Source organism: Caretta caretta, chromosome 2 (assembly GCF_965140235.1).
Source record: "Caretta caretta isolate rCarCar2 chromosome 2, rCarCar1.hap1, whole genome shotgun sequence".
Lineage (NCBI taxonomy): Eukaryota > Metazoa > Chordata > Testudines > Cheloniidae > Caretta > Caretta caretta.
The window spans coordinates 62,570,334-62,598,259 of NC_134207.1; the positions used below are offsets into that span (position 1 = coordinate 62,570,334).

General features: G+C 39.6%; 1 protein-coding gene across 2 annotated transcripts in view; it reads left to right on the forward strand.

The window, feature by feature from the left end:
- Window positions 1-27,926, forward strand: part of PDE7A (phosphodiesterase 7A) — a 130,321-nt gene that overhangs the window by 71,422 nt on the left and 30,973 nt on the right. The window contains exon 3 of one of the 2 annotated variants that reach the window (XM_048840802.2): window positions 14,372-14,455. The exons of the other annotated variant lie outside the window; for it this stretch is intronic. Coding sequence (XP_048696759.1) covers window positions 14,372-14,455 — 84 coding nt within the window. The remainder of the gene's footprint in view (window positions 1-14,371; window positions 14,456-27,926) is intronic. 2 annotated transcript variants of the gene reach the window in all.

The window sequence follows — 27,926 nt, forward strand, 5'->3', positions numbered from 1 at the left end:
TATTAGGACCCCTTGGCCAAACATGATTTTATCAATTATGCTAGATTTCTAGAGTTTAAGGACAAGCTCTCTGAGGAGAATAGAGCCTGCTTTTAGGCCTTAGTGGATGAGGGCAAATTGGTGGCCAAAATTTCATTCTAAGCTGTGGTGGACGTGGCAGATACCACATCCAGGGGGATGCCTATGGCCACTGTCATGAGGACAGAACCGTGGTTACCATCCATGAGGCTTGTGAGGAATCCATTAGCCTTGCTACCTACCACCATCAGAACTAGTTTGACGACAACAACGTTGTGATCACAGCCCTTTGAACCCAAAGAGAAAAGCTTTCTGTGACTCGCAAAACTATGCATCTTCCTGTCAGAAGCAGAGCTCTTTCCATCAGCTCAAAGCTGAAGTTCAAAGAAGGATCCAAGAAATCAAAAACAAATGGTGGGAGGATAAAGTAAAAGAAATCCAAGCATTTGCTGACAGACATGATATGTGGAGCTTCTTTTGTGAGACAATGACCCTGTATGAACCAACCTCATGTGGCCTCACACTATTGAGATCCGAAAATGGTGGTACCCTTCTTAAAGATAACTAATCTATCAAAGAGCGCTGGAAGGAGCACTACCAAAAGTTTCTAAATTGAGACTCCACTGTGATTGATGACACCATTGACTCCATCTCTCAGCACCCAATCTGGAAACTCTTGCCAACCCACCAACACTTGAGGAGGTCCTCAAAGCAATTAAGCAAATAAAGAACAATAAAGCACCAGGTCCTGATGGCATACCAGTTGAAGTACTAAAAGTGTGGGGAGAAACACTGACTAACAAGCTTCATTTGCTGCTCCTCAAAATCTGGTGCACTGAAGAAATCCCCACTGAATTACATAACGCTAACATTGTTAACATTTTCAAAAAGGGATATAGGGCCAACTGTGGCAACTATCGAGGCATTTCCCTTCTCTACATCGCAGGGAAAATTCTTGCTAGAATTTTACTGAATCACCTGCTCCATCTTGCAGAGGAAGTACTTCCAGAGTATCAGTGTGGCTTCACAAGGCACCATCCACATGATTTTCTCAGCCAGGCAGATCCAGGAAAGATGTCAAGAACAACACCAGGAGCTGATTATGACCTTTATTGATCTGACCAAAGACTTTGACTCTGGCAACCATTAGGCTATGTGGAAAATCATGTCAAAGCTTAGCTGCCCAAGCAAATTTATCACCATTGTAAGACTCCTCCATGACCAGGTGACTGTGTCCATCCTGTGCAGTGATTCTACCTGTGAGCCCTTTCTCATCTGAACTGGTGTAAAACAAGGTTGTGTACTGACACGCACCCTTTTCTCCATTTTCTTAGCAGCTATGAAAACATTAACCCAAGACTGTCTCCCACATGGCATTGGCATCCAATATCAGACTGGCGGCAACCTCTTCAACCTTTATTGTCTCCATGCCAGAACTAAAGTGATATCAGCAACAGTTACCAAACTCCAGTATGAAGATGATTGTGTTGTACTTGCACACTCAAAGGAGGATCTACAAACAGTCCATAATTGCTTCTCTGAAGCTTACAAAAGCCTAGGGCTGACTCTGAACATCGTCAAATCAAAAGTTCTCCACCAGCCAGTTCCTGGTCAATTATCAGACGCAGCAAGGAAGATCTATACTGACAGAGAAGAAGTGGAAAATGTAGAATACTTTGCCTGTCTTGGCAGCCATTTCTCACAGAACGCAGACATAGACCTTGAGATTCAGCACAGAATCCACTGTGCCAGCCTTGCCTTTGGCAGACTGTCTCACCAGGTGTTCAACAATCACGACATCAGAACACACACTAGACTTTTAGTTTATAAAGTGATGGTAATCCCAACTCTCCTCTATGGCTGTGAGACTTGGATGACCTATAGAAAATACCTGAAAAACGTAAAACACCAGCACTTTCTTAGGAAGATCCTCAACATAAAGTGGGAGGATCACCACACTAATGTCAGTGTCCTCATAGAGGCCAACATCTTTTGTGTTGAGGCCCTGATTATCAAGCACCAGCTGAGGTGGAGCAGGTACTGTGTGTGCATGCCTGATGTACACTAACCAAAACAATTGCTGTATGACTAATTCACCAAAGGAGAAAGGAAAGGGGGAAGCCAAAAGAAACACTTTAAAGACATCCTCAAGATAAACATCAAGAGATGTGGCATCAATACCACACACTGGGAGACAGTAGTCCAGGATAGGGATAACTGGAGAAGACTTGTCAGAGAAGGAACCTCCACTTTTGAGGAAAATCGTCTTGCCCTGGTAGCAGAAAAATGCCAGAAAATAAAGGACAGACAGCTGTCACGCAATGATCATAGCCCAACCCTGACTTCCAACACCACCTGCAACATCTACCAATGGGTCTGCGGCTCAAGGATTGGACTCCTCAGTCACCAAAGGACCCATAAAAAATAAAACCTGTGAAAGAGATCATCCTCGACTTCGAGGGATCAACGATGACAACAATCCTCAGGTTTCCCTAGAGAGAGGCAGAGTTCCATCCAAGATCTGCCTTTTGACACTGTTAACCTGCTCCATGAGAAAATGGATGAAGTCGCTCCACTCTCTCAAAGATGCAAGAACAATTCTTCACCAGCTAGGCATCCCAAGAGGAAGCATCATAAATAGGGATATAGGGCAAGACCCACCTCTTCAGCCCTTTTATCATCAGTGTTCTCAGGAGCCACAATGTGAGAGAGTGAGCAGGAACCCACCCTCTGCATCATCCACCACCATGTCATATTCTAACCTCTGGCAAAGAGTTTGTTTCATCCACATCCCTTTATTGCTGCTTCTTCATTCCCCTATTCATATGTTTGAAGGCTGCTTTACCCAATTTGTCAAAAGCTGGAGGGCCCTAGCTACAGACAAATGGGTATTAAAGAGTACCGATGGGGGCTTTCTAAATGAGTTTCTGACTACTCCTTCTTCAAACCCCCTTCCCGATTGCTCTTCAGGAACCTCTCCTCTTATGAGGCAATTTTATGAAAAGAGGTGTGAACTCCCTGCTCCTCAGGGGAGCCACAGAAAAGGTTCCACCTCAACACCCTGGAAAGGGAGTCTCTATTCTCCTTACTTCTTGATCTATGTCAGTTAAACCAGCTTATCAAAAAACTAAAATTCCACAATATGCTTGGCATCAGTATTTCTCTTGTTAGAGAATGGCACATGGTTCATGGCTCTCAAAATGAAAGATGCATATTTTTATACAGATATCCATTCAGCCCACAGGCGATGCCTCAGGTTCCTCTTTGACCAAAACCATTACCAACTCAGAGTCCTCCCCTTCAGTTTGTCCACAGCACCCATGGTTTTTTCAGCGGTGGCTGCTTGGACAAGAAGAGGATTTACAGTTTTCCCATACCTCAGTGACTGGCTTCTCACAGGAAACTCTTATAAGGAGGTCCACATCATGACCCATATTCTGCTCAACCTTTTACCTTTCCCCTTTCCAAGATATCTATGTCAATCATGAAAAATCCACATTTTGACGACTTCTGGGGAATTCTGTGCATGCACAGAATTTATGTCCACCACAGATTTCTTTGCTTCCCCGCAGAGAAATGACTTTCTGATGGGGAAACACAGGGAAGTCACAAGAGCAGTCATGCAACCCTCCTCAGCAGTATGTTTCAGGTGCCAGGGCAGCTGGCAGAGACATAAATTACTGTGGAGAGGAGGTGGGACTGGGGAAGATCCGGCTGGTGGCTTCTACCCTGTGCTATGCTCAGCTTCTAGTCCTGGCTGGGCTGGGGAGGACGGGACTTCCTCTTCCCCGCTTGGCATCCGGGGCTGGGTCAGAGCCACCCTGATTTCTCCCCCAGCTGCAGGAAGCTCTGCAAACTCCCCCTTGCTCCCCACTTCCTGCACCCATCACTCCTGAGCTGCACAGGGAGGGATCTCTTAACAGGGAGCTGCATCCCCATCTGCCCAACCCCCGTGCATCCAGACCCCCTCGTACCCAGACCCTCCTGCTGAGCCTCACCCCCCCCGCACTCAGAACTCCTCCCTGATGAGCCCCACTCACAGGTGAGCAGGAAGCTTCCCTGATACTTTAGAGCAGGGGTTCTCAAACTTCATTGCACCACAACCCCCTTCTGACCACAAAAATTACTTCATGACCCCAGGAGGGACCGAAGCCTGAGCCCGCCCAAACCCCACTTTCCTGGGTGGGGGGGCCAAAGCTGAAGCTCAAGGGCCTCCATTCATTATACTGTGGTAAGAATGGGAATCTGGAGAGGCATTGGCCTGCACCACTCTTTACGCACCTGGTTGGGAGCTCTTGGAGAGAGAGCTACGGTGCCTGTGTGAGCCAATGGACACTGCTTGCAACTAATTCCAGACTCAGGTACATGGTGAGCATGCATATCCCACTTGTGGAATACAGATAGGGACCCTACATCTTGAAGAACTTCTAGTTATAGGTAAGTAACCTCTATCTTTTGGACTTACGAATTTGTAATATACTGTGATACTGGTGTCTGCTTCCAAAGGCTCAGGTTTCATAGGATCATAGAATCATAGAATCATAGAATATCAGGGTTGGAAGGGACCCCAGAAGGTCATCTAGTCCAACCCCCTGCTCAAAGCAGGACCAATTCCCAGTTAAATCATCCCAGCCAGGGCTTTGTCAAGCCTGACCTTAAAAACCTCTAAGGAAGGAGATTCTACCACCTCCCTAGGTAACGCATTCCAGTGTTTCACCACCCTCTTAGTGAAAAAGTTTTTCCTAATATCCAATCTAAACCTCCCCCACTGCAACTTGAGACCATTACTCCTCGTTCTGTCATCTGCTACCATTGAGAACAGTCTAGAGCCATCCTCTTTGGAACCCCCTTTCAGGTAGTTGAAAGCAGCTATCAAATCCCCCCTCATTCTTCTCTTCTGCAGGCTAAACAATCCCAGCTCCCTCAGCCTCTCCTCATAACTCATGTGTTCCAGTCCCCTAATCATTTTTGTTGCCCTTCGCTGGACTCTCTCCAATTTATCCACATCCTTCTTGAAGTGTGGGGCCCAAAACTGGACACAGTACTCCAGATGAGGCCTCACCAATGTCGAATAGAGGGGAACGATCACGTCCCTCGATCTGCTCGCTATGCCCCTACTTATACATCCCAAAATGCCATTGGCCTTCTTGGCAACAAGGGCACACTGCTGACTCATATCCAGCTTCTCGTCCACTGTCACCCCTAGGTCCTTTTCCGCAGAACTGCTGCCTAGCCATTCGGTCCCTAGTCTTTAGCTGTGCATTGGGTTCTTCCGTCCTAAGTGCAGGACCCTGCACTTATCCTTATTGAACCTCATCAGATTTCTTTTGGCCCAATCCTCCAATTTGTCTAGGTCTTTCTGTATCCTATCCCTGCCCTCCAGCGTATCTACCACTCCTCCCAGTTTAGTATCATCCGCAAATTTGCTGAGAGTGCAATCCACACCATCCTCCAGATCATTTATGAAGATATTGAACAAAACCGGCCCCAGGACCGACCCTTGGGGTACTCCACTTGATACCGGCTGCCAACTAGATATGGAGCCATTGATCACTACCCGTTGAGCCCGACAATCTAGCCAGCTTTCTACCCACCTTGTAGTGCAAGGTTTCTAAGACTGGGAAAGCACAGAGCAAATACTTCAGAGAGCTCTTGAGTGGAAAAAAGATGCTTATTTTTAAAAGCTTTTTGAAAATGACTGATTTGTTTTCCAGTTCTGTTACTCATATGTTGGAATGTTTTTCCTTATTTTGTTTTTAGGACTAAAACTCTATACTCATACTTTTTTGCAGCATGCATTGCAGGGTTCTCCAAAGTGCCAGTTATCTTACTGTATATAGTTTGTGTTCCTCTACTTAGGTACAAGAAAGTAAATTCAGGTCTGAGTTTCTGTAATATGAATTTTCTCACTTTGGGGATTTTTGTCCCTTAACATTAGTGAATTTTACTTAATTTTTGTGATTTAATTGTGATGTGACACTTAGTGCCTCTTCTTTTCAATTAGCAAAGTGAAATTTACTGTTTCAAAAACATAAAAATGAATAGCTTATTCCCTAAAACGGGAATGATAATATGTATCCAGCTTTTTAAAGTGCTCTGAGATGCAAGAAGATTGAGGTACCATAGATTCTGTTCTAATGGGGATAAGGATTTGGTTTCTGGTTTTCTTACTGGTTTCTGGAATTTTATGGAAAAATATGGAATTGTATCAAGAGGATAGAAGTGGTGTGGTGATGCACCATAATGCAGTTTTGGAACACAAAAGACGACTCATTACTGCTATTTGAATACTGTACAATCAACTTGAAGGCAATATCTAACTTCCTATGATATGTTTATTATTTTTCTTTTGAAAGACCAGAACTGGAATAGAATTAGAGCTATAAAAACATTCAATATTATATTCTTAATTTTAATTTTGTACATATTTTGAATTAATTTGCATGTTGTAGAACACCTGAAACAGACTTACTATGACGAGCATAACTCCCTTGCCTGTAATTTGTTGTATTTAGTTGCTAACTTTCAAATGAACTAAGTCCTTAAAAGAGGAGTTGCCCTGTTTTACTCTGTGTACTCTGAATCTTACTGCCTGGATACTTGTATCACTATTATAATACACATTGCTACTTTCTCATTGGTTGGTGGTCATTCTGTATTTCCAAATGTTAAGCTCACTTTATTTGTACAAATTAGTAACTATTTTTTTCATTAGTGTTGTCTTATGAACAGACCTGGGAGAAACCAATTAAAGTTGCATTAAACTTTCTATAGAATAGTTGTAGATTCTAGCTGTGATTCAGATAAAACTCAAATTTTGATTTAATTTTAAATTGGTAATGGATAAGAAAAAGATAATATAGTGGCTTTCTTTCAGGAATACAGATATTGTTAGGCAGTCTTCCGCACACCTTTGCATCATACATCATACAAATAAGTCTACAATCACAGAACTGCTTGGCTTAAGTGTAATTCCTTAGCAACAGAGGTAAAAAACATGTTTTTTTAAAAATAAATAAAAAATATGGTTTACCTTTAATTTGATTAATAAGTTGATACTCCAAATGAACTATATATAACAATTGAATGTAACTGAATAACATAATTTTGGGGGATGTTAAAATAGTAGGGTTGTCAAGCGATTAAAAAAATTAATTGCGATTAATCGCACAATTAAAAAAATTAATCGTGATTAATCGCACTGTTAATAATAGAATACCATTTATTTAAATATTTTTGGGTGTTCTCTACATTTTCAAATGTATTGATTTCAATTACAACACAGGATATCAAGTGCATAGTGCTCACTTTATATTTATTTTTGATTACAAGTATTTGCACTATAAAAAAACAAAAGAAGTAGTATTTTTCAGTTCACCTAACACAAGTACTGTAGTGCAATCTCTTTATCATGAAAGTTGAACTTACAAATGTAGAATTGTATATAAAAACACTGCATTCAAAAATAAAACAATGTAAAATTTTAGAGCCTGCAAGTCCACTCAGTCCTACTTCTTATTCAGCCAATCGCACAGACCAACAAGTTTGTTTACATTTGTGGGAGATAATGCTGCCTGCTCCTTGTTTACAATGTCACCTGAAAGTGAGAACAGACATTCTCATGGCACTGTTGTAGTCAGTGTTGCAAGATATTTACATGCCAGATGTGCTAAAGATTCATATGTCCCTTCATGCTTCAACCACCATTCCAGAGGATATGCGTCCATGCTGATGACTGGTTCTGCTTGATAGCAATCCAAAGCAGTGCAGACCAACACATGTTCATTTTCATTATCTGAGTCAGATGCCACCAGCAGAAGTGTGATTTTCTTTTTTGTGTGGTTTGGGTTCTATAGTTTCCACGTTGGAGTGTTGCTCTTTTAAGACTTCTGAAAGCATGCTCCACACTGCGTCCCTCTCGGTTTGGAAGGCACTTCAGATTCTTAAGCCTTGGGTTGAGTGTTGTAGCTATCTTTAGAAATCTCACATTGGTATCTTCTTTACGTTTTGTGAAATCTGCAGGGAAAGTGTTCTTAAAATGAACAACATGTGCTGGGTCATCATCCAGACTGCTATAACATGAAGTATGTGGCAGAATGTGGGTAAAACAGAGCTGGGGACATTCAATTCTCCCCCAAGGAGTTCAGTCACAAATTTAATTAACACATTATATTATTAATGAGCATCATCAGCATGGAAACATGATCTCTGGAATGGTGGTGAAGCATGAAGGGGCATACGAATGTTTAGCGTATCTGGCACATAAATACTTTGCAATGCCGGCTTCAGAAGGGTCCTGCAAATGCCTGTTCTCACTTGCTGGTGACATTGTAAATAAGAAGAGGGCAGCATTATCTCCTGTAAATGTAAACAAACTTGTTTGTCTTAATGATTGGCTGAACAAAAAGTGGGACTGAGTAAACTTGTAGGCTCTGAAGTATTACATTGTTTTGTGTTTGAGTGCAGTTATGTAACAAAAAGAAATCTACATTTGTAAGTTGCACTTTCATGACAGAGATTGTACTACAGTACTTGTATGAAGTGAATTGAAAAATAGTATTTCTTTTGTTTATCATTTTACAGAGAAAATATTTGTAATAAAAATAATATACAGTTTGATTTCAGTTACAACACAATACAATATATATGAAAATGTAGAAAAACATCCAAAATATTTATTAAATTTCAATTGGTATTCTGTTGTTTAACAGTGCAATTAAAATGGCAATTAATCACAATTTTTTGGAGTTAAACACGTGAGTTAACTACGATTAATCGGCAGCCCTATAAAATTAACAGAAAGACTACTTAGAACTTATCCTATTGGCTTTGTTTGGCTGTAATGATTGTGAAATTGCTTTCCCTAAAGTTTGCAGGCTTTTGGAATCCAAGTCTTGAAGAGAGGTTCAAGTGACCCCAATTGGAGTGATGTTACTGTGGTACAGCAGTATTTCCAAATCCTACCTAAAACATAATCTTATGGATACCTAAATCAGCAATTCTCAACCAGGGGCCCGGGGCCCCCTGAGGGGGCTGCAGGCAGCTTTCAGAGGGTCCGCCAAAATAAACCAGACAGAAGGGCCAGTGTTAGGCTCACTCTCGCTAGGGTCCAGGGCAGAAAATCTAAGCCAGAGCCCGGCCGCCCAGGACTCAAGCCAAAGCCCAGGCAACTTAGCTTTGTGGGGCCCTGGGCAATCGCCCTGCTTGCTACCCTCGAACATCAACCCTGGCTTTTAATCTACTGGATATGCAGAAAACCAGTTGTGGCCAAGGTGGGCTCTGGGATTTTTATTGTATGTTGGGTGGGACCTCAGAAAGAAAAAGATTGAAAATCCCTGAAAATAATGGGAAAATCTTAACTGACTCAATCAGTGTCAGTACAACTGAACATTGTCAGCTTGAGATGGCTACTCTCTCCTTCTCCACTCCAAAAAATATATTCAGCCACTCTGGCATTCTCCAAAAGCATTTTTCAGTCCAGATTCAGACCTTGGATAATGGTTCATCTTCTAAAAATAGAAATACAGCACTGTAGAACTCTTCTGCTGTTTGCGCTGGTATCTTGTAAGCGTGATCCAGCTATATTGACCCCAGTCAGCTGTTTCTGTCTATAGCTACAGGGTAGCTTTCCTCAATGTTCTTCTTTCTCCTGTAGATTTTCTTGATTTCCTTCTGTTCTTACTGTGTTTTGGCTTTTCTGCTCTTCTCTGCTGCCTCAAGATCCATTATGGGGAGCCCTGGCCAATATAGGGTTTGGAAGTTATGGGGCATTGAGTGGCCTACTCTAAACTGTCTGCTTTGGTGATAAGGCACCTCTCTCTGCTGGATCTGGACTACTTACCCTATACAATCCCCACTTGCATAGTGTAACCCACACACCTCCTGGGTGTGGTGCTTTGTCCCCTCTAGTGGCACCGAGACCACTTAGATATTAATGAGTCTGTCTCAGCCTTAGCTAAGGGCCCTGTGGCTTTTGACTCATGCAGTAGAGGCTCATGCATTCAGCTCGAGGTGCCAGGTTCGATCCTGTTTGCTGTGACCGGGATCTGTCGGTTTTACAATAGCTCATCATCACTATGGGGGAAGAAAAAGCCAAAAAGCTAACAAAGGTAGAAAATTAGCAACCTCCCCTCAGCAACAGTTATCCCCTGATTCCTTTTGTGTTACTTCTAATATATGCAGGCTATTCTCTCTTTTCCATTTAAACTCTGAGCCTGATCCTCTTCCCCTAAACTGGGGCATTCCTCTGGCTATCCTGCCCTGTGCAATTTCAACCAGTTAGCCAAGGGAGCACTCTCATCCTTCTCTTCCTGTTCTTTCACCCATCATCTTTTTCAAGCTAGTTTCTCCCTTTGCTGGTACCTTGATGTCTTTTGTGACAGACTGCAAATCATCCAAGTTCTCCACCTATGCTAGAAATAAAACGGAGTTTAGTACCCTGACCCAACAAAAATAGCTAAGAATGTGCATACATGCACACTAAATCGGAGACTTCAGCGAAGAAGATTTTTCCTTCTTTTTCCTTTGAAGAGGTTGAAGTTTCTTCTTTATCTTTTTGGTCCTCTTTGAATTGGTGGATTTTTAAAAATTCACTTTTAAATGAGTGCAGTGGTGATTAGGGACTACCATTCAGCAGTCACTAGAGATGTGTGTTGACTTACTCTGAAAAGAGTAGTTTCATTAGGGTTTGTCATGAATTTCAGAAAAAAGCATGGGAAGACAGAGAAGATGTTTAAGCTAATCCCCCTGAAGAGGATGATTGCATTTCTCAGTTAATAAAGACTCTTGTTCTTGTAGTCTGGGCAGCTGCTTCCAAAAATCTAGCCAGTAAGCAAATAGAACATTACTGGAAAAAAGATTATGAAGCTCTTGTAACAGACTTAAAGGATTTTGTAGTGATTGTTACCATAGTTCAGATATCCCCTTGATGAAACTTTTTAAAAGGCTAACGCCAATCTTTAACAGAATGAAATAAAAGGATGAAAGAATTTCATTTGCAGTACTCTTTGTAATATCATTCGTTTCTCTTACTGGAGGTGTGACTTTGCTTTAGTTCCCAGAAGAATTATTTGGCTTTGATACTGGACATTTTTCAGGGTCTTAAAGATTCATGGAGGCTCCCTTTGTTCTGAAGAAAGCTGCTCTGAAAAAAGATGCTAAACTCATTCCATTCGTAAATATCTGGGTGTCTCCCAGTTGTAATGGAGACAGCCCATTTGTCCCACCAGGGCCAACAGGTATTTATCATTTCTGGTTTTCTGTGTATTGGGAACAGTCTTCCCCTAAAATGAGGTCCAAGAAGTGACAATGAAGGCTTGTCATCCCAAGAGGACTGCTTGTAAAAGGCAAGCATTGCTGTTTCTTCTAAGAATGGGACTGAACTATTACAGACAGATGGTCTCTATAGATTATACAGTCTACTGGCTTCCAGGGTTCCTCTATACTCCCCTCCATTGTAAATGAAGTCCTCCCTTCCTTCCAGTTCAGCCAGGAGACGGTCTTTTTGTTTTGAGCTACCGTTCAGAACCTTTAGGCGCCTTGCAGCACTCCACTTTTTCCAATATTTCTGAGGCAAATGCTTTAGGTATTTTAATGTATTAAAAAAAAACCAACAGGAGGTTTTTGATGGGTACTAGGTCTTTACCTTTCAACTGCTCAGTGAAAATATCTCTTTTCCACAGACTCTTTTCTGCTTATTTGGGAAATTTCTACTCTGTACTGTAGGTATAAAAGCATTCCTTCCTACCCCTGTACTATCTCAATACAGTTACCTCTGTTTCATTATTGTCCATATGCATCACTAGTATGTTGCTCTTTCTTTTCTGCTACCCATCCCATCATGTGTGTTTCATTCTTTCAGTCAGAAACAGTGCCTTTTTTTGTAAATCTATTGCTGTGTTTCACTTGGTGAACTTGCAAAACAAAATTGCTCTCAAGCAAATAACTTGAAGAGCCCTTTGCCATCAACATCTTTGCCACTGTGGGATTTTCTTTGCCACTGTGGGATTTTGTGGCTGGTGAAATATGTTACATAGATTCAGTGAAGGGAAATGGTCATCAGGCAAGTCTCCTTTGCTATAATCCTTTAACCTTGATGATCAGTTTAATAGTTAAACTATTCCTTCCTCTATATCTAGCCCATTTTGGTAGAATACAACAATGGAACCTGTAGGTTACTGAAATCTTCAAAGGAAAATTAAAAGTGACCTCCCCTGGTATGAAGTCTTCAAAATTTTCTACTATTCAAAGGCCATGGCTTCATAATGTTTGGGAGAAATATGGGCAATTGAATAGACTGGCTCAGCTGTCAAACTCCAGACCCTGGCACGTGGGAATTCAAAACACAGTAGAAAATATTTTTTTAGGCTTCGCTGAGGTATGATACCCATTAGTTTCTGTTATTAACAGGAAACTCCCAAGGAAGTCTTCAGGTGGTGTTGCTCTTGGAGTTCCTCTTACTATTTTCCTTTGCTTTCCCTTTTATTCTTGACGTGTTTTTTGGTACATGATGATGTGACTCAAGTTTGGCAGCTGTACTCTGCCTGAGAATGGGGGCAGTCCTATTTGCCAGTTTCATATGAAAATATCAATGTACAATCTGAGTTCCCTCCCTCTTCTCCATCTTTTGACTTTTTCTCTCTAAAGTTTTTCTTTTACTAGACTTTTTTTTAAGAAGTATTTCCTAAGGTCACATTACTTATCCAACGAATCACCAGTTCATGTGCCTCGCAGAAGAGTTCTGCAGTGCTACCTCTGTATCTTCTAGAGAGTGGAATGAACCACTCTTAGCTGAACATCTTGGAGAGTCTTATAATTTGACATTGTCTTTGTTAGCCTGAGAGGTGAAGATTACTGCATGCGTGGTGGTGAGATAAGCTTTCCTTTTGCTGAAACCTTCTACTAGCAGTTTCACAAAGGACTTTCAGACCTTTAAAAACATATACAAGGAAAGAATAACTGAAAACATTTCATACCCCTCAAGACTGTGTGAATATATAAATACTTCATTATAATACACAACTTGGATCCTCCTCATCTTTGTGGTACTCACACATTGCACCTCTCAAGATACTACTTATATAAAGTGCATTATTATATGTATTGCCAAATAGTAGTGTTTATATATAAATATATAAAATATTTATATAAATATATAAAATTTCTGCAAAACTATTCATCATACATACTGTTGTATTACTATTCACAACATTTTTGTATCTTCAGCTACAATGCTAATCTTAGTAAAGTGGTTTGCTACTTGGTTTAATAATGTGTTTAAATTAGTTCTGTGAATAAATTAGTTGGAGAAGCAGAGAGGGAGAGATGAAACAATTTCAACACAGTGGAATGGTGGCAGTTACTGGAATTTAAGTACCTACAGATTTTTCTTTAGTGCTCACAATTTTTTAAAATATAGTCTTTGTCATCCCCATTAAATCCCTAATTATGACTTATATGAAAACTGCTTTCTTTGGAGAGAGGACTGTAATATACATTCAGGATTTCATTAATAGAAATAGAGCAATTTTGAGAATGGTCTAATGTTTTAACATTGAGTTAGACTTGAGACAAACATAATATTAAATTGATCTCATTTTTAAAAGCTGAAGGGATTTTTTAATTCAGGTGAATTCTCTTGTCTCAATGAATGAATGAATTACTTACACTGATCAGCTTTCAATTGGTAAAACACAAATGCAGAAATCAACTAATATGTTAAGAAATACAGTATAGTGTATTAAGTATAAACTTAATTGTTTAAGTTGCAGTAGCAAATACCTAGAAACATACTGATGCTTTAAAATTTTAATACTGCATTTTGGTATTTGAATAGGCTCTTTTGTAATGTTCAAACAGCTGAGCACAAGTAAGTAAATGCTAGCGGGAAAATGTTTTATTATTTAATATGAGAACAGAGGGTAACTAGTTTATTTGCTAAAAGCTACAATTTCTTGAAGTTGAATCTTTTGAACTATACAAATATTCCTGCTTCATGTGTTAACTGAGGGACAAATCAACTTTTAACATTCTTGTTTCCTGTCACATTAAGACGCATTTTTTTATCATAATGGTGTAGCCAAATGTTTTTAATTTCATCTGAATGCTTTTGGCCACATATGTTTAGGCAGGAAAGAAGTTGAGAAAAAGCATGCAGTTGCATGTTTAACAAATCTTCACACTTGTTTTGAAACTTCACCTCTAAAACAAAAAGCTTTGAGTAGGTTTATTGTATAAATAACCCTACACCATTAAGTACATGACTTTTTATCCCTTGTTCAATTGCAGCTATGTTCAATTGCATTTTATCTCTGCTGCTCTTCCACTCTTATTTCACTCTTGACCCTATTTCTAGGAGATGTGCGAGTAAGAAGTCGGGCAGGATTTGAAACAGAAAGAAGAGGTTCTCATCCATACATTGATTTCCGTATTTTTCACTGTAAGTATTTGAAAGCAGATAAATGACAAATACATGAAGGCTTCCATTAATTCTAACTTCTGGGCCTCTAAAAATTAATGCTATAAGCTGCTTATGTAACAAGAAACTACTCTTGAACTTTTCAGAAAAATCTTTCCACCACTTCATCCTTTTTATCCCAAAAATAGCACAGAAGAATCCCAGTGCTCAGTATTACTTTATACTCTGAAAAGTATAGTTTAAACTTACGAACACATCAAGACTAGACACAGGTTTTTGAATGAAGTGAGGTATCATCTTGTATCCAGCAGTGGATGCACTTATTATTTGCTTGGAAGAGACAAGAAGAGTACTTTTCCAGCTTTTACAAAGAGTTAGATGGTTCTGGAAGTGGAGACCTTACATGTCGGATTAAAATGGAAAAGATCTGCAGTAGGTTTCGGTGTCCCTGAAGAGATCTTAATCTTCTGAAAGGCTCCATTAATTTAGCACATGCAGATAATGCTGAAAATGTGGATGGGAGGGAATCAAACCTAAAATGAAACTTAAAGCAGCATAAGAAAATAATGAGCTTAAACAATTTGTTTAATTGGAAATGTGTTAGGAAACATAATTAATCTTTAAAAAAAAAGTACTGTAAACTTCAGTCAGAATTTGACTTTTTCTTTTTTCATTTTTCTTATGACTAAACATGCCAGCACTATGGTACAAAAGGTGCAGTATCCACAAGATAGTCCAATGGTTAGAGCAGTGACCTAGGATGTGGGAGACCTAGGTTCAATTTGCTGCTCTGCCATAGACTTCCTGTATGACCTTGGGCAAGCCATTTAGCTTCTCTGTGCCTCAGTTCTCCTTGTGTAAAATGGGGATGATAATGATTCCCTATCTCATAGGGGTATTGTGAGGGTAATATGTTGAAAGATTATGAAGCATTTTGGGGTCTACTGATAAAAACAGCTGTATAAGAAATAGTCATTATTATTTATTTTTATTCACTATGACATGAACATTCAGTGAATATGCAGGTAATTTAAATTTTAACTCTTTAAAAATCACTAATAAATTAAATGTACAAATATGAAAGGTATTTTAAATGTCTTGTTACAAACTATCCATGTACATTAGTGTGACAGATATCAGTACAGCTCTGTGAATATATTTAAGTGCAATGGGAAAAGGTGGAAAAAATCTTCTGTTGGCTCTAATTAAAATGTGGCTGTTATAATGACTTAAATGAGAGTGGCAGAAAAGAAAACCCCAAACCTGTTCCAGTTATTCCCTCCATTCCACTAACTTATTTTTAAAGTACGTCTAATTGGTGGTCTAAAACCCTTAAAACTAGTTATTAAAGTTACACAAAACAAGTGAGAAAACAAAGTTTGAAGAGTATGAGGTACTGAATTCTCCAGTGAAGGGGAATTTAGACTTTGTCACAAAAGCATTTCTTTTAAAAATTGGTAATCCTCCCGATGTGCAGCAAAATAAGACATTGCAGAAGTAATATGCAATTTATTAATGTTAAATTTTAAAATACATTTTATGAATGCAAGTCATTGACATTCTTCACATTCTTATTGACAAATTGATACAAAGGGGGTACAGTTAAAAAAACAACACTTCTGTCTGGCATTGCTATCTAGATTTATGTACGGTGCTTATCACTGTGTCATCAGTCTAATATTTGTCCATCAGACAAGTCATGCCTCTGTTCACTCAGGCTGAGAACCCAACTTTTAGTAGCATTAAACTTGGTACCAAGAAATGTCTTGGCTACAACTTTTTCTTGAGCCAACTGTTGTGAGCTTTGTGTGTGCACAATTCCCCAGCCCTTCCTAGGAATGCAGGTGTGAGGCCAAAATGGGAAGGTGTACCTTGTTTCAGGCCCCGACCCCATGGAACAATTTTTTTTCCCCTATAATTCCCCTGCAAATGGGTGGATTCCAGCCCAGTTTTTCTTCACTTGTAATTCCGCCATGTATCAATTGAAAGTAAATCCTTCCTTCTTTCCTCTCTGCAGTCCTGTTCAGGGTTTTTCCCCACTCAGCCTTTTCAAGCAAAGGTGCACTGTACGTTACTACCAATTCAGTCTCTGGGGGAGACTATCTCTTCTTCTTAGCCCCCTCATTTTCTTTCTCTGGTGATTCTAGGAGGATTTTGTAGGAAGAATATCTGTATTTAGTGTCACATGACAAAAACCCTGAAAAATTTCCCCAATTGAATATAAACTACCATTCAAGAGGAGAAGGCAAGCTTGCCATCTTTTTGCCTTGGGCAAATTTGAAGAGAATCCTTCCAGTCCATTCTTCTATAATAAAGATGTTTGAAAACAGCTGTATTCTCTCTCCATCTGTTGCCACTAGGTGCCTTTATCACCCTCCTGAGAAGTTTCCTTCCATCCTCCCAAATCTGCATGTTTGATTGGACCTTTCATGGCTGAAGATAGGCTTGGGTTCACATCCCGCTCAAAAACAGCCAATCTTTCCTTTAAAGAGACTATCCTGTTTTTAGCATCAATCTTCTGAATCTGCTTAAACTGCAAGAATAAGTAGTGAGAAGAGTTTTTGACTTGGAAAGTACTCACATATATGGAATATAAGAGTTGCCAGACCTTTTTCTAAAAGAGGATTTAGCAGAAGTAGAATTGAAGATGGTATTTCAGGTTAGGGCATAACATAGATTTCTGTATAGGCATCATAACAGTTCACAATTATTTTCCTTGTCATTCTTTATCCATCCAAATGTTTTTAGTTTCCTTTTTTCACAACTTCTGAATGTTGAGCTATCCACAATCACATTCAGGTCTTTTTCCTGAATTGTTAATCAGTTTAGAACGCAGCAATGTGTATGACTGAATTATTCTTTCAAGGTTGTATTTGTCAACATTGAATTTGAACTGCCAGTTTGAGTTGCCAATTCAACTAGCTGCATTAGGCCTCTCTGAAGTTCCTCATCTTCTCTTGCATTAACTAACCTAAATTTTGTCATCTGCAAATTTTGCCATTATCATTACTTACTTATTTTTTCCATATCATATTAAATAATTACACTGGTCCTAGTTCAGAATTTTGGATCATCCCACTCTTAATCCTTTGCCGTAAAGACCTTTTATTGCTGCTTTGTTTTTTCTCTTAACCAGTTTGTTCTGTGACAATACTTCCTGTGATAACTTATGTTTCTTTGGTAGTCTTTTGTGAAAAATTTTATTTGAACTTCAAAACAAGCCTTTTAACAAAATGTCAACTTGTTCTTTTACCTGTTCTTTTCTTGACAGGTTCAAAGAATTCAAACAGTTTTAGAGGCACAATTTTCTTGTAGCAAATCTGCTGTGGTTTACCCCTATCAGAACATAATCATGTTTTATAATTCAACAGTTTATAATTGTTAGCATTTCAACAAGTTTGACCTGGTACTGAGGTAAAATTTATTGGCTGTAATTCTTGGGATCGCCTCTAGTTCCTCTTAAGAACAAGGAATAATAATAATAAAAAAAAAAGTACCACACTTGCTACTGATTGCACATTTTCCTTAGGAACTTAAAGAATGAAGTGGCGGAGATGCTAATTGATACACATGCCTATTACACCTGTACCTCTGCTGACATAAGAAACCCAGTCAGAAAAAGCCATCTGCAAGAACCTGTCAAAGTGCTTGGTGGAAGTTAATTTGTATGACATGTTCCAGGATTTTATTCTCCTTAAGGCCAGTTTATTAAGATTCTGCATTCTGACACACACTACCCTATGGATTTTGCTTTGGTGTCCTGGTGACATTTTTTGAAGATCACTCATATGTTACCTTTTCGGGTCCCAAATTCCTAGAAAAGATCCTTGTTTAGGACACCAGGTCTTGGGAAAGAGAACATCTCACTCTACCTTAGCTGCTGCTTCTTCATCTAGGCATTAACTCATCAGTTGAGCTGGGCTCTAGATCATGTGAGGCTGGAAGCATAGGCACAGGCACAACCATCCGTTAAAAGTTGGAAGTTGCGGGGAGGAGAAGAGAACAACAAAATGACTGCCTATCTTTCTGGAAAGTAGTCTTTTCCTTTAGTGTGCCTCATACGCTAAACCAGGGGCTCCCAAATTTTTTATTAAGGTAACCACCAACTGAATTTTGTTGTTGTGTAGTGCCCTTATGTATATGCACACTCTGTCCCTGCACTGCAAACCTAATATTTGCCCGGTGTGGAAGAGTAGATCCTGGGGTGGGAGCGGAGAATAGGAGGCTTGGAGAGCGAGTTCCCCCTGCATTGGAAGCTACTATCCCACAGGACTGGGCCCATCTTCCCACTCCATGTGTTGCCACCTGGTGCTTCGGGCCGCAGTGCCACTCAATTTGGCCTGGCTGCCCCACTGTCATGACTTTGTTTGACAGTCTTACAGAGCTACTAACTGTCCTTTTTGGTAAGAAGAAAGTCAGTTTAGATGGTCTTCAGAGGTTGTTATTGAAGTATTACTCTCTTCCCTTTAAGTAAAAACAAGACACTAAAACATGAAGGGAGGAAGAAAATAGTATTCTCTCTTGCTTTCTTGCTTGCAAAATAGCTGCTGGGAAATTGCAAGGCATAGCATGTGGCCGTATCAGGCACTCATACATCTGGCAAACTCTGTTTAAGGCATTGTTTTTAGTTTTCCTTTCTGGTCATAGGTTCATAGCAGAGTTGCAAAAGGCAGATTTGTCTTGGACAGCTAAAACAGATTTCTTCAGAGTCAGAAGGCATAAAAAGAAGATGGGAAAGAGGAGAAACAAGGTGGTAAAGGAAAATGGAGCATGAGGGAGGAGGTGACAACAGTAACACAAGGTTCACATCTTTGGTATTTGATCAGGATTTAGTCAAACCTGATGGAGGTGACGGTGTAATCTGGCTCATTCTCTTTGCCCTGGTCTGATGAAGGCATCTTTCAGGATCAGGATGATGAAGGCCTAATGGTTTGATGGCAGATTCCGACGATGCAGCAGATACAGGATGTGTCTCCAGCCATGATGGTGAAGCCGAACTCCTTTCGGTCCACCTGCTGAGCTGTACCCCCAGATAAGCAATGCCCAGAAAGGGGTGGCAACATCATTCTATTAAAAATTAAGCAATCTAAACTCACCTTTAGTGTTTTCAATTATAAACATCACCTGTCTTTTCTAAACTCTTAGTTTATGTCAATCTGTGATGTTACTAGGAGCCTTGAAGACTTTTTAAACTTTATAAAAGTAAGCAAATGGGAAGAAAAACTGGTACAAACAGATAGGCCTTTGCACAACATGCCCCAATTAATCTCTCCTATCCTCAAAGATGAGATAAGGTGCATCAAACACAGATAAGAGAACCTTGGAACCCCTCTTTACTGGAGAAAATGGAAGAGTGAATGAGCCAAACCTTTTAGGAATAAGTCAACTTGCATGTAGGTGACCCATTAAGAAGTTAGGGTAAAATTCACAATCAGTGTGGTCACATAGGAAGATCTCTGAGTGATCAAAGGTTATGCTAACGTTTTATTTTCCCAATAAAAGTACTGAAAGGGTGCAGAACAGTAAAAATCTTGCATTCAAGAGACTTTGTAGGTAACTGTCTTTTGTTGAAAAAGCCGGTCGGGTTGTGTCCCATACAGTAATCCAGAATTGGATTATGAAGATTTGAAATAAATAAGGTAAAGTTCATGTTCCCTCTTTTAAGGGAAGATTTCTTGACTCTTGCTCCATGGAGCTTGAGGTTGGAGTGATACATGTCATAAAACCTAATTAATCTTCTAAGTTTTGAACACCACCTCTGCACAGTCCTATCCTAAAGAAGCCAGCAAAAATAGTTAGAATTAATATAATATCCCTGACGTAGTTAATTGGCAGCTTCTACCCTGAGATCTTTTTTAGAACATAAAACTTTTTTGAGATTCTTCTAATGTCAGATATTCTGCTCCTTTTGCTAGGTATCTTCCTAGGAACCTGTTTTGGAATGCAAAAAGAAAAGGAGTACTTGTGGCACCTTAGAGACTAACCAATTTATTTGAGCATAAGCTTTCGTGAGCTACAGCTCACTTCATCGGATGCATTTTGGAATGGGTCTCCTTCTTTCCACATCCTCCCTCCTCCCCCCCCCCCCCCCCAAAAAAAAGTGAGCATATATGCTCTTCAGCAGAGCCTATACTTTGTTAGACTTTTTATTATAAGACCTAGAGTTAGTTCTGTGGGCCTGTCATTGAAGTTAATTAAACTGGCTCCTCTAGTAGAGGATATGCCCACAATCTAACTTCATTTCCTTTCCTTTGAATCTTTGAGATCTCTTCCCCATTGCTGATTTACTCTGAAAGCCATTTTCTTGATGGCCTTCACTTTGGCTGTAAGCATGGTTTTTCTCACCTCCTACTCCTTAGTTGGTGTTTCATAATGAGAAGTTTATGCAGTTATTAAGACCATGTCCTCCTTCCCTGTCAACTATGATATGGACCTTAGTTCTGTTGCCATCTGCAAAAAACAACAACAACAAAAGGCAAAATAAAGGACTTGTGTTATCTTCAGGGCTCTATAGTTCTACTTTTATAGGACTAAAAAGTTCCAGGACACTCAGGAACTTTTCTCTGAACTTTTGCCAAGAAAAAGCCTTCCAGACTATTGTCCAGTGCATCGGGAAAAGAAGAAGCTTGCCTGGCCAGAGGGCTTGCCCAACCTGTGTATTTGTCTTTTGTTTGACTAAAGCAGCTGTATCCTCTGGGTATAGCGGGGAGAGGCTCCAGCTGCTGACATTTAGGACCTCCCCCTTGGTTGGTCTTATGCTTTCTGGTTGTATTAATCCAAAATTACCGTTTCAGCTGCAGTTGCTTCCATGTATCTAGTTCTCAGAATGCTATATTGGTCTAGACTTTTGCCTTGTTCAGTGGATGGTGGTATGTCTGGGAAGATACACAGTTATAGGATTGCTAGTTAGATCTTATGTTGTGAATTGTTGCACTGAAGGTTGATTCTAACTTTCATTTCTTCAGTTTTATATCTGTCTTGGTCTCTTTGGCATAAATAAACGGGTGGAGCAGTCAGAGTTTAGAAGATATCACTATGGTAAGGATAGGGTCATCTAGAGAACTTTTTATTCAGTTACTGTTTTAACCAACTTTGTTAATGTATTAAGTGTCTAGCACACTTTGGGTTGGTATACAATCAATTCCTGTTGGAGAGTTGGCATTTAATTTACAGTGAAGAGGTACAATCCCTATGTTGTGAATCAGTTACCTTGTGCAACCCTTACTTGTTTTATCCTCCTGTTACCTCTTATCGTATACTTAGCTTGTATGCTCTTTGGGGTAGAGGGCCATCCTTTTGTGTTGTTGGTATCTAACAGTGATCCTTGAATTGGGACCTCTCAGCGCTAACTCTGTATAAACAGTTATACTGAGATGTAGGAAATAAACGTTGGTAAATATTTATTTTTTCTTTTTGATCCAGGTCAAACCGCACAAAGCCATGTTAGTCATATTAGTACTTCATCTGTGACAGAACAATTTTCCACATTGTTCACTTTTTAAAAAAAAGAACACTTCTATCCTTTCAGTTTCTGTGCTGTAAACAAAAGTGAACATCAAAAGTGGGATGACAGGTGAAGGTCTTTTTATAGTCATATCAGTACAGTTAAAAATATTAAAGATAGTGGTAATCCTTTATCTTTTAATCTTTTAGCAATAATGTTAAAAATGTTATTTGTTCTTCAGGTAATGTGAAAAAATTCCAATGTGACATTTACATATTGAACGTATATAAAAATATATTTAAAAGTGCTCTGTGCGCCAGTATAATCAAAAAGGCAATTTTGGGTTTCCAGGAATTGCTAAATAAGAAAGAATATTTTAATCCTTTACTATGTTTGGTTTTGAGATGGTAATGATGAATTTCCTAATGTCTTTGATCAGACTGGATTGGTGATCGGGATATGTTGATAACAGAAATCTGTCTAGTCGACTGTAGTAAAATGGTAAACTCTTATATTTAAATTCTGGTAATAGAATTGTAAAGTTACCTTTATTCCAAAACACTTTCTAAAGAAGTTTGAAATTCACCTGTGAAACAGTGTGCTCTTTTCAAATATGAGATCTGTGTATTAATCAGAAAGTTTGTGGTGTTCTCCTGAGTTTTATAATAGTGGTGGAGGGGTGTGTGTGTGTGTGAGAGAGAGAGAATTCATTCTTTCAAAAAATGAGTGGGGAGAGCACAGATGTAGTTAAGGGCAGTGTTTGCTATTCACTATAAACCCTACATTTAAGAAATTAATACTTCTACCCCCAAAAAATCTTTCCAGTCTCCTTGATAGGATTTCCTTTGCAGATCCCAACTGTAGAAGCTGCAAGGTATTCTTTATAGGTCTTGGAATAACTTAAAGATAACTCTCGATGGCTACATGCTCTGATCCACGAATATGAACATTCCAGCTGTTCCTCTGTCTGTTGGTGACAACAGTCTCTATAAGATTCCAAGTTAAGCATTTAATTTTAGGATTTTATTTTATAGTCTGGGAGCAACGTGTACAAGCTAGTGATAGAAAGGTCAGGGAGGTGTCATTTGATTTGTGAAAATCTACAGAATCATAATTGAAATGATGTCACCCTCTGTGGCGTGACAGTGAGGACTCGCTTCCCCCTTTCTGCTCCAGTTCCAGGTCCTCCGATTGGTGGAAATCTTGATTGTACAGTGTCATCGGAACAGTTTAGTTTGGTATCAGTCGGAAGTCCTTTCTCTTGTGAACACAACGGTATCAAACATGACAAAGCTAGAATCATTATGTAGATACATATTCAAGAAAATGTTTAAAAATCAATGTTTTTAAATTCTACTTTAACGCAGGGATGCACTGCTTACATAAAATACATCAATCTTTTGTAATCTTAAGGAATTGAGCCTTGACATGTGGGACTGAAAACATTTATTAATCAATGTCATCATCAGTATCCTCTCCATCTAGGGCACCACTACTAAGACACATTGTCACACTGATCCTCATCCACACCGTACTCTCATATCTCCATCCAAGGCTGGCTGCTGTTCAAATGTTTGCAGGGTGGTGAGCATCTGGTCTTTGCATATGAGTTTTTAATTAGCTGAAGGATTGATTCGAGAGCACGTGGTATTTCACACATAACTGGTGTGATCAGTCCATCCTCCAAGATGTGTTCATACCTGATAGGGGAGGGTAGTTTTGGATTTGCTAAATCATCTAGAGCCATTCCATTGCTTGATAATTTGCCCTCTTGATAGCCGGTATATATACACCCTTTGTTACTGGCAATTTTTCTCTTTTTTTATCTGCTTCTTGGAAAACCTCTACCAATGTAACTCTGCAAGTACCATAATGTTGGTCTTCAGATGGTAAACTCAGCATGTGAATGCCTCCAGGGCATTTATGATCTCATCAGTGATGGTGTCAGACATTCGGAGCACCTTCAGAGTGAGAGAGCCTTTGGAGGCTGAATCAAATACCTTCCAGTAAGATAATTTGGTCTTTCCAGCCAACCTTTCAGTAGGGTCACACTCTGAGAGAGCTTGGAAACCTGGCAATGTGGTGACTAATGGTCCCAGTGACAGGAACACATTCCTGAGGGATAAACAGCTATTCTATTCCCAGCAGCAGGCACAAAACCAGAATTTTGCAGATGTCTTTGGTAGTGTCTCACAGAGGGCATTGGAACATCTGTGTCTTGTGCAAAAATCTGGAGTTTAGTAGCATCTCTGTGCCATTGATGGCATGCAAGATAATTTTAGGGCTTGTCTATACTTGCAGCTAAATTGGCACTGCTGCTATCTGTGCAGTGGTATAGATTTAGTGGGTCTGGTGAAGACCTGCTAAGTTGATGGGAGAGCGCACTGTCTTCGACGTCTGTATTCCACCTTCCCGAGAGGCGGAAGGTAAGTCGGCAGGAGAGCGTCTCCTATCGACACAGTGTGGTGTTGACACTGCTTTAAGTCGACCTAAAGTATGTCAACTTCAGTTACCTAATTTACATAACTGAAGTAGCGTAGCTTAGGTTGATATGAAGCTTTAGTGTAGACCAGCCCTTAGTGTCAGCCTTATCTTGGGAACTACAAAGAAACTCTGCCAAACAGTGTGAAGCAGCAACTTCATTGTGCCATGTGATGAAATTCTTAAAGCAATTCTCCACGTACTGGAGCATTTTTTCTACAAGGTATGTGATTAACTTGTCCTTTGTGCGAGTGTGAGACAGTAGCTTCTTCACTGGGACATCAACACGTTCTTCCGCTTTTTAAAACACCTTGTCTTTTCCAGCTTTTAAGGTATGCACTATTATTCATTTTTGTGGATAAATTGCTAAAAACAGTGTCCATATTTCAGTTCGTCTTCCATAAGTGCTCTGAGCCTTTCTGCTAAGCATTTGTTCCTTTTCAATTCCATTTAAAGCACATATCTCTCTGTATTTAGCCTCTGCATCAGTCATTGCCGTCACTTTCCTATCCATTAGCACCTCTGAAAGGCAATTTATGAACTCCAGCTGAGTTGCAGTAGTAAAATCAGTATTAGTTTCTGTTGCTTTTTCCTTTTGATGCAACTCATCACATACATTCTTGGTGCATCTCTCAATGTGATATGTGGTGTTGTATGCATAGGTGTCTTTTGGGTCAATGCACCCACTTTACTTTCCATACAGTTCTCTCTAAGAGTGACTGCTTTAAGAGTGCAGTTTTTCACTTGTCTGATATGTTGAAACTGCGCTTTATGGATGCCTTCAGGCTTCCGGCTTACCACAGAAGAAGCAGGTGTTCTCTAAATGCATGCTATGGGACCTACTGTAAGGCAAGTCTCTACCCCGACTGGCCCTTGTCCCAGCATCTTCAGCTTTTTCCTGATGCTCATGTATTTCCTCTCCAACCTTGCCAAATTCAGTTTATGGGTGCACTTCTTATAGCATGTAAGGTGCCACTAGGCATGGTGTTTAACCAACTCCTCCATGGTGGTATTCTGAAAAGATTCAACTGCTAGCTGGTACTTTTTTTCTCCCCATTGATGCCTAAAAATGGTCAAGACAAAAGTAAAAATAAGGATTTTGTAATAATTACAAGTCCAAAGTATTTTATGTATGTTTTATATAACTATGTGCACACCATTTGCAGATGGATTCCAGTAATTTCTGCTGACATCTTAACCAGTGCCTCATTACAACTCTTGGTATAATAAACAAAGCTGATAATCAGTCCCACTGAACTGCTTCTTTTTTGCCGATGATGACAAATCAACTTGAAGCGCTCCTTCCATTGATATTAATCTGTAACACTTAAAAAAAAATTAATTGGGTATCATGTTCTGAGCATTAACTGATAACACAGTATTGTCAGTCGAGGGCCACAATTTAAGTTTGTGAAGGCTACATTGTTGACATGCCTGTGTTAAAGTATAATTTGAAAAGTTGATTTTTAAACATTTTCTCTAATACATATCTATATAATTGGTCTAGGTTTGTTGTGTTTAGTACCATTGTGTTCATGGGAGAAAAGGCTTTTGAATTATACCCAACTCGACCCATTTCTGACAACATTGTATTATCAAAATTTCTACCAACTGGAGGACCTGGAGCTGTGAGCTTGGGCAGCAAATCTCTGCTGGCATGCCACAGAAGGTGACACCACTGAAATTATAGTTTGGTAGATTTTTATGAATCAACTGACACCTCCCTTATCTATCATTAACTTGCCCACAGAATTACCCAAGTTCCCAGGTTGTTAATACTTTATTTTGATATTACCACTAAGTAACTTTTGATATAGAATTAACTTCTTCCCTCCTACGGTCCATAAATGCATCTCTTATTTTGTTATGGTAGTTGGTGGTGATATAGGAGCCTGGATAAATAAATAGGTCCCAAAAGCACCTGGGTTTGATGGAGCAGCACAATGTGAGTAACAAACTAGAATGTAAAGTTATTTTAAAATATCTCGAAAACTTAAAGGTGTTCAGTTCCTGTGGTTTTGGTTCCCTGAGCAAGAGGTCAACAGGACACAAAAATTAAGGTAATCTTGGTTTCCTTGTCTGGTCAGTGTTTGACATCTGAGGGCTCTGAAACAATACATCCGACAGTAGGACCCACTTCTTTCTTTAAAGACCACCAGGTTCAATATTTGTAAAAAATTATTTCCTCATGTAAAACACTGTTTAATACATTTTTTAATGCAGTCATAAGGGAACTTAAAGAAATGTACCCCTAAAGATACTGATATTCAAAAATGCTGAAACTGAAGACATGGGTATTGTGGATTGGATATATTAAATTGTGATTGTGCAGATGCTTTGATCTGAACATCTTGTCTAATGTATCCCTTCATGTTCAGTACCTGACATTTTAACAAGAGGAAAAGAATAATATTTCGATGTTCCAACAAAGACAAATTTGTGGACATATGTCCAGAATTCCAAAATGCTGACTTTCTTCTAGCTCTTTGGATCATCTAATGTAGATACTTCTGTTTAACAAAAGGGTGTATGTACATACATACTAAAATTTAATTGAGCAGAGCAGTATTTTTTTGAAAGAAGTCTTTCTACCTTCCCTGTTGATATTGCTCCCATTAAGATGTTTATGAAACAAAAGTAAGTGAAGTATTGAATATCTCAAAGAAAACAGTGAACAGGGAACAATCTTGAAATATGATCAACCTTGGATATAAGACTTCTTTAATAAAAGTAACTCTGAGGGTAAAACCTAAGTAGACAGGAAGAAATGTGGCATACTGGCAAATTCTCCAGTACATGGAACAAAGGCCCACAACCTGGGAGTCATTTCTGACACTTTCCTCTCCCTTGCTCCACACATCCAGGCCATTTCCAATCCTGTAGCCTTTTTCTTTCCACATCTCCAAGACCCATTCTTTTCCTTCCATTCAGACATCTAAATCTCTCATTCACTGCCTCATACCTGCCTTGATTAATGCTCTATCCTCCTCTGTGGCCTCCGTGGCATATGCAGTGCCCTCATTTAGTGCATACAAAATTTTGCTTTTTAAACTCCTGTTCCTTGTCTACTGGTTTGATCATGCAACTCCCTTCCTTGAATTTCTCCTTTTGGCAGCACATCCAATATTGTATTAAGTTTAAGCTTCTTGTCACCCCCTTCAAACCTGCTATTCTGTCCCTCCCTTCTTATCCATCTTTGCCAAGGATTGTATTGCCCCAGTCACCTCCAGCATTACTCCCAAGCTCACCTACCACTTTGCCAGACTTTTCACACAATCATCTCCTGGCTTTCCTCAAAGCCCTCTGTGTATTGTACAACCTCTTTGAGTTCATCCTGAAGGCCCCTAGTTTGCCCTCATTTAAGTCCTTTTTGGGGTATGTCACTAAGCCTGGGCTTTGACTCAGGTTTGAGTCCAGGTCCCCGTTCTAGCTACAGACAAATCAATTCAACCCAGGTCAGCAAACACTCAGGACTCTGGTCCTAGGAACCTGTTAGAGGGCGGTGTGTAAGATCCTGAGTCCTGCTGTGACTTGCATCCAAACACTGTCATTTTGCAGTGTGGATGG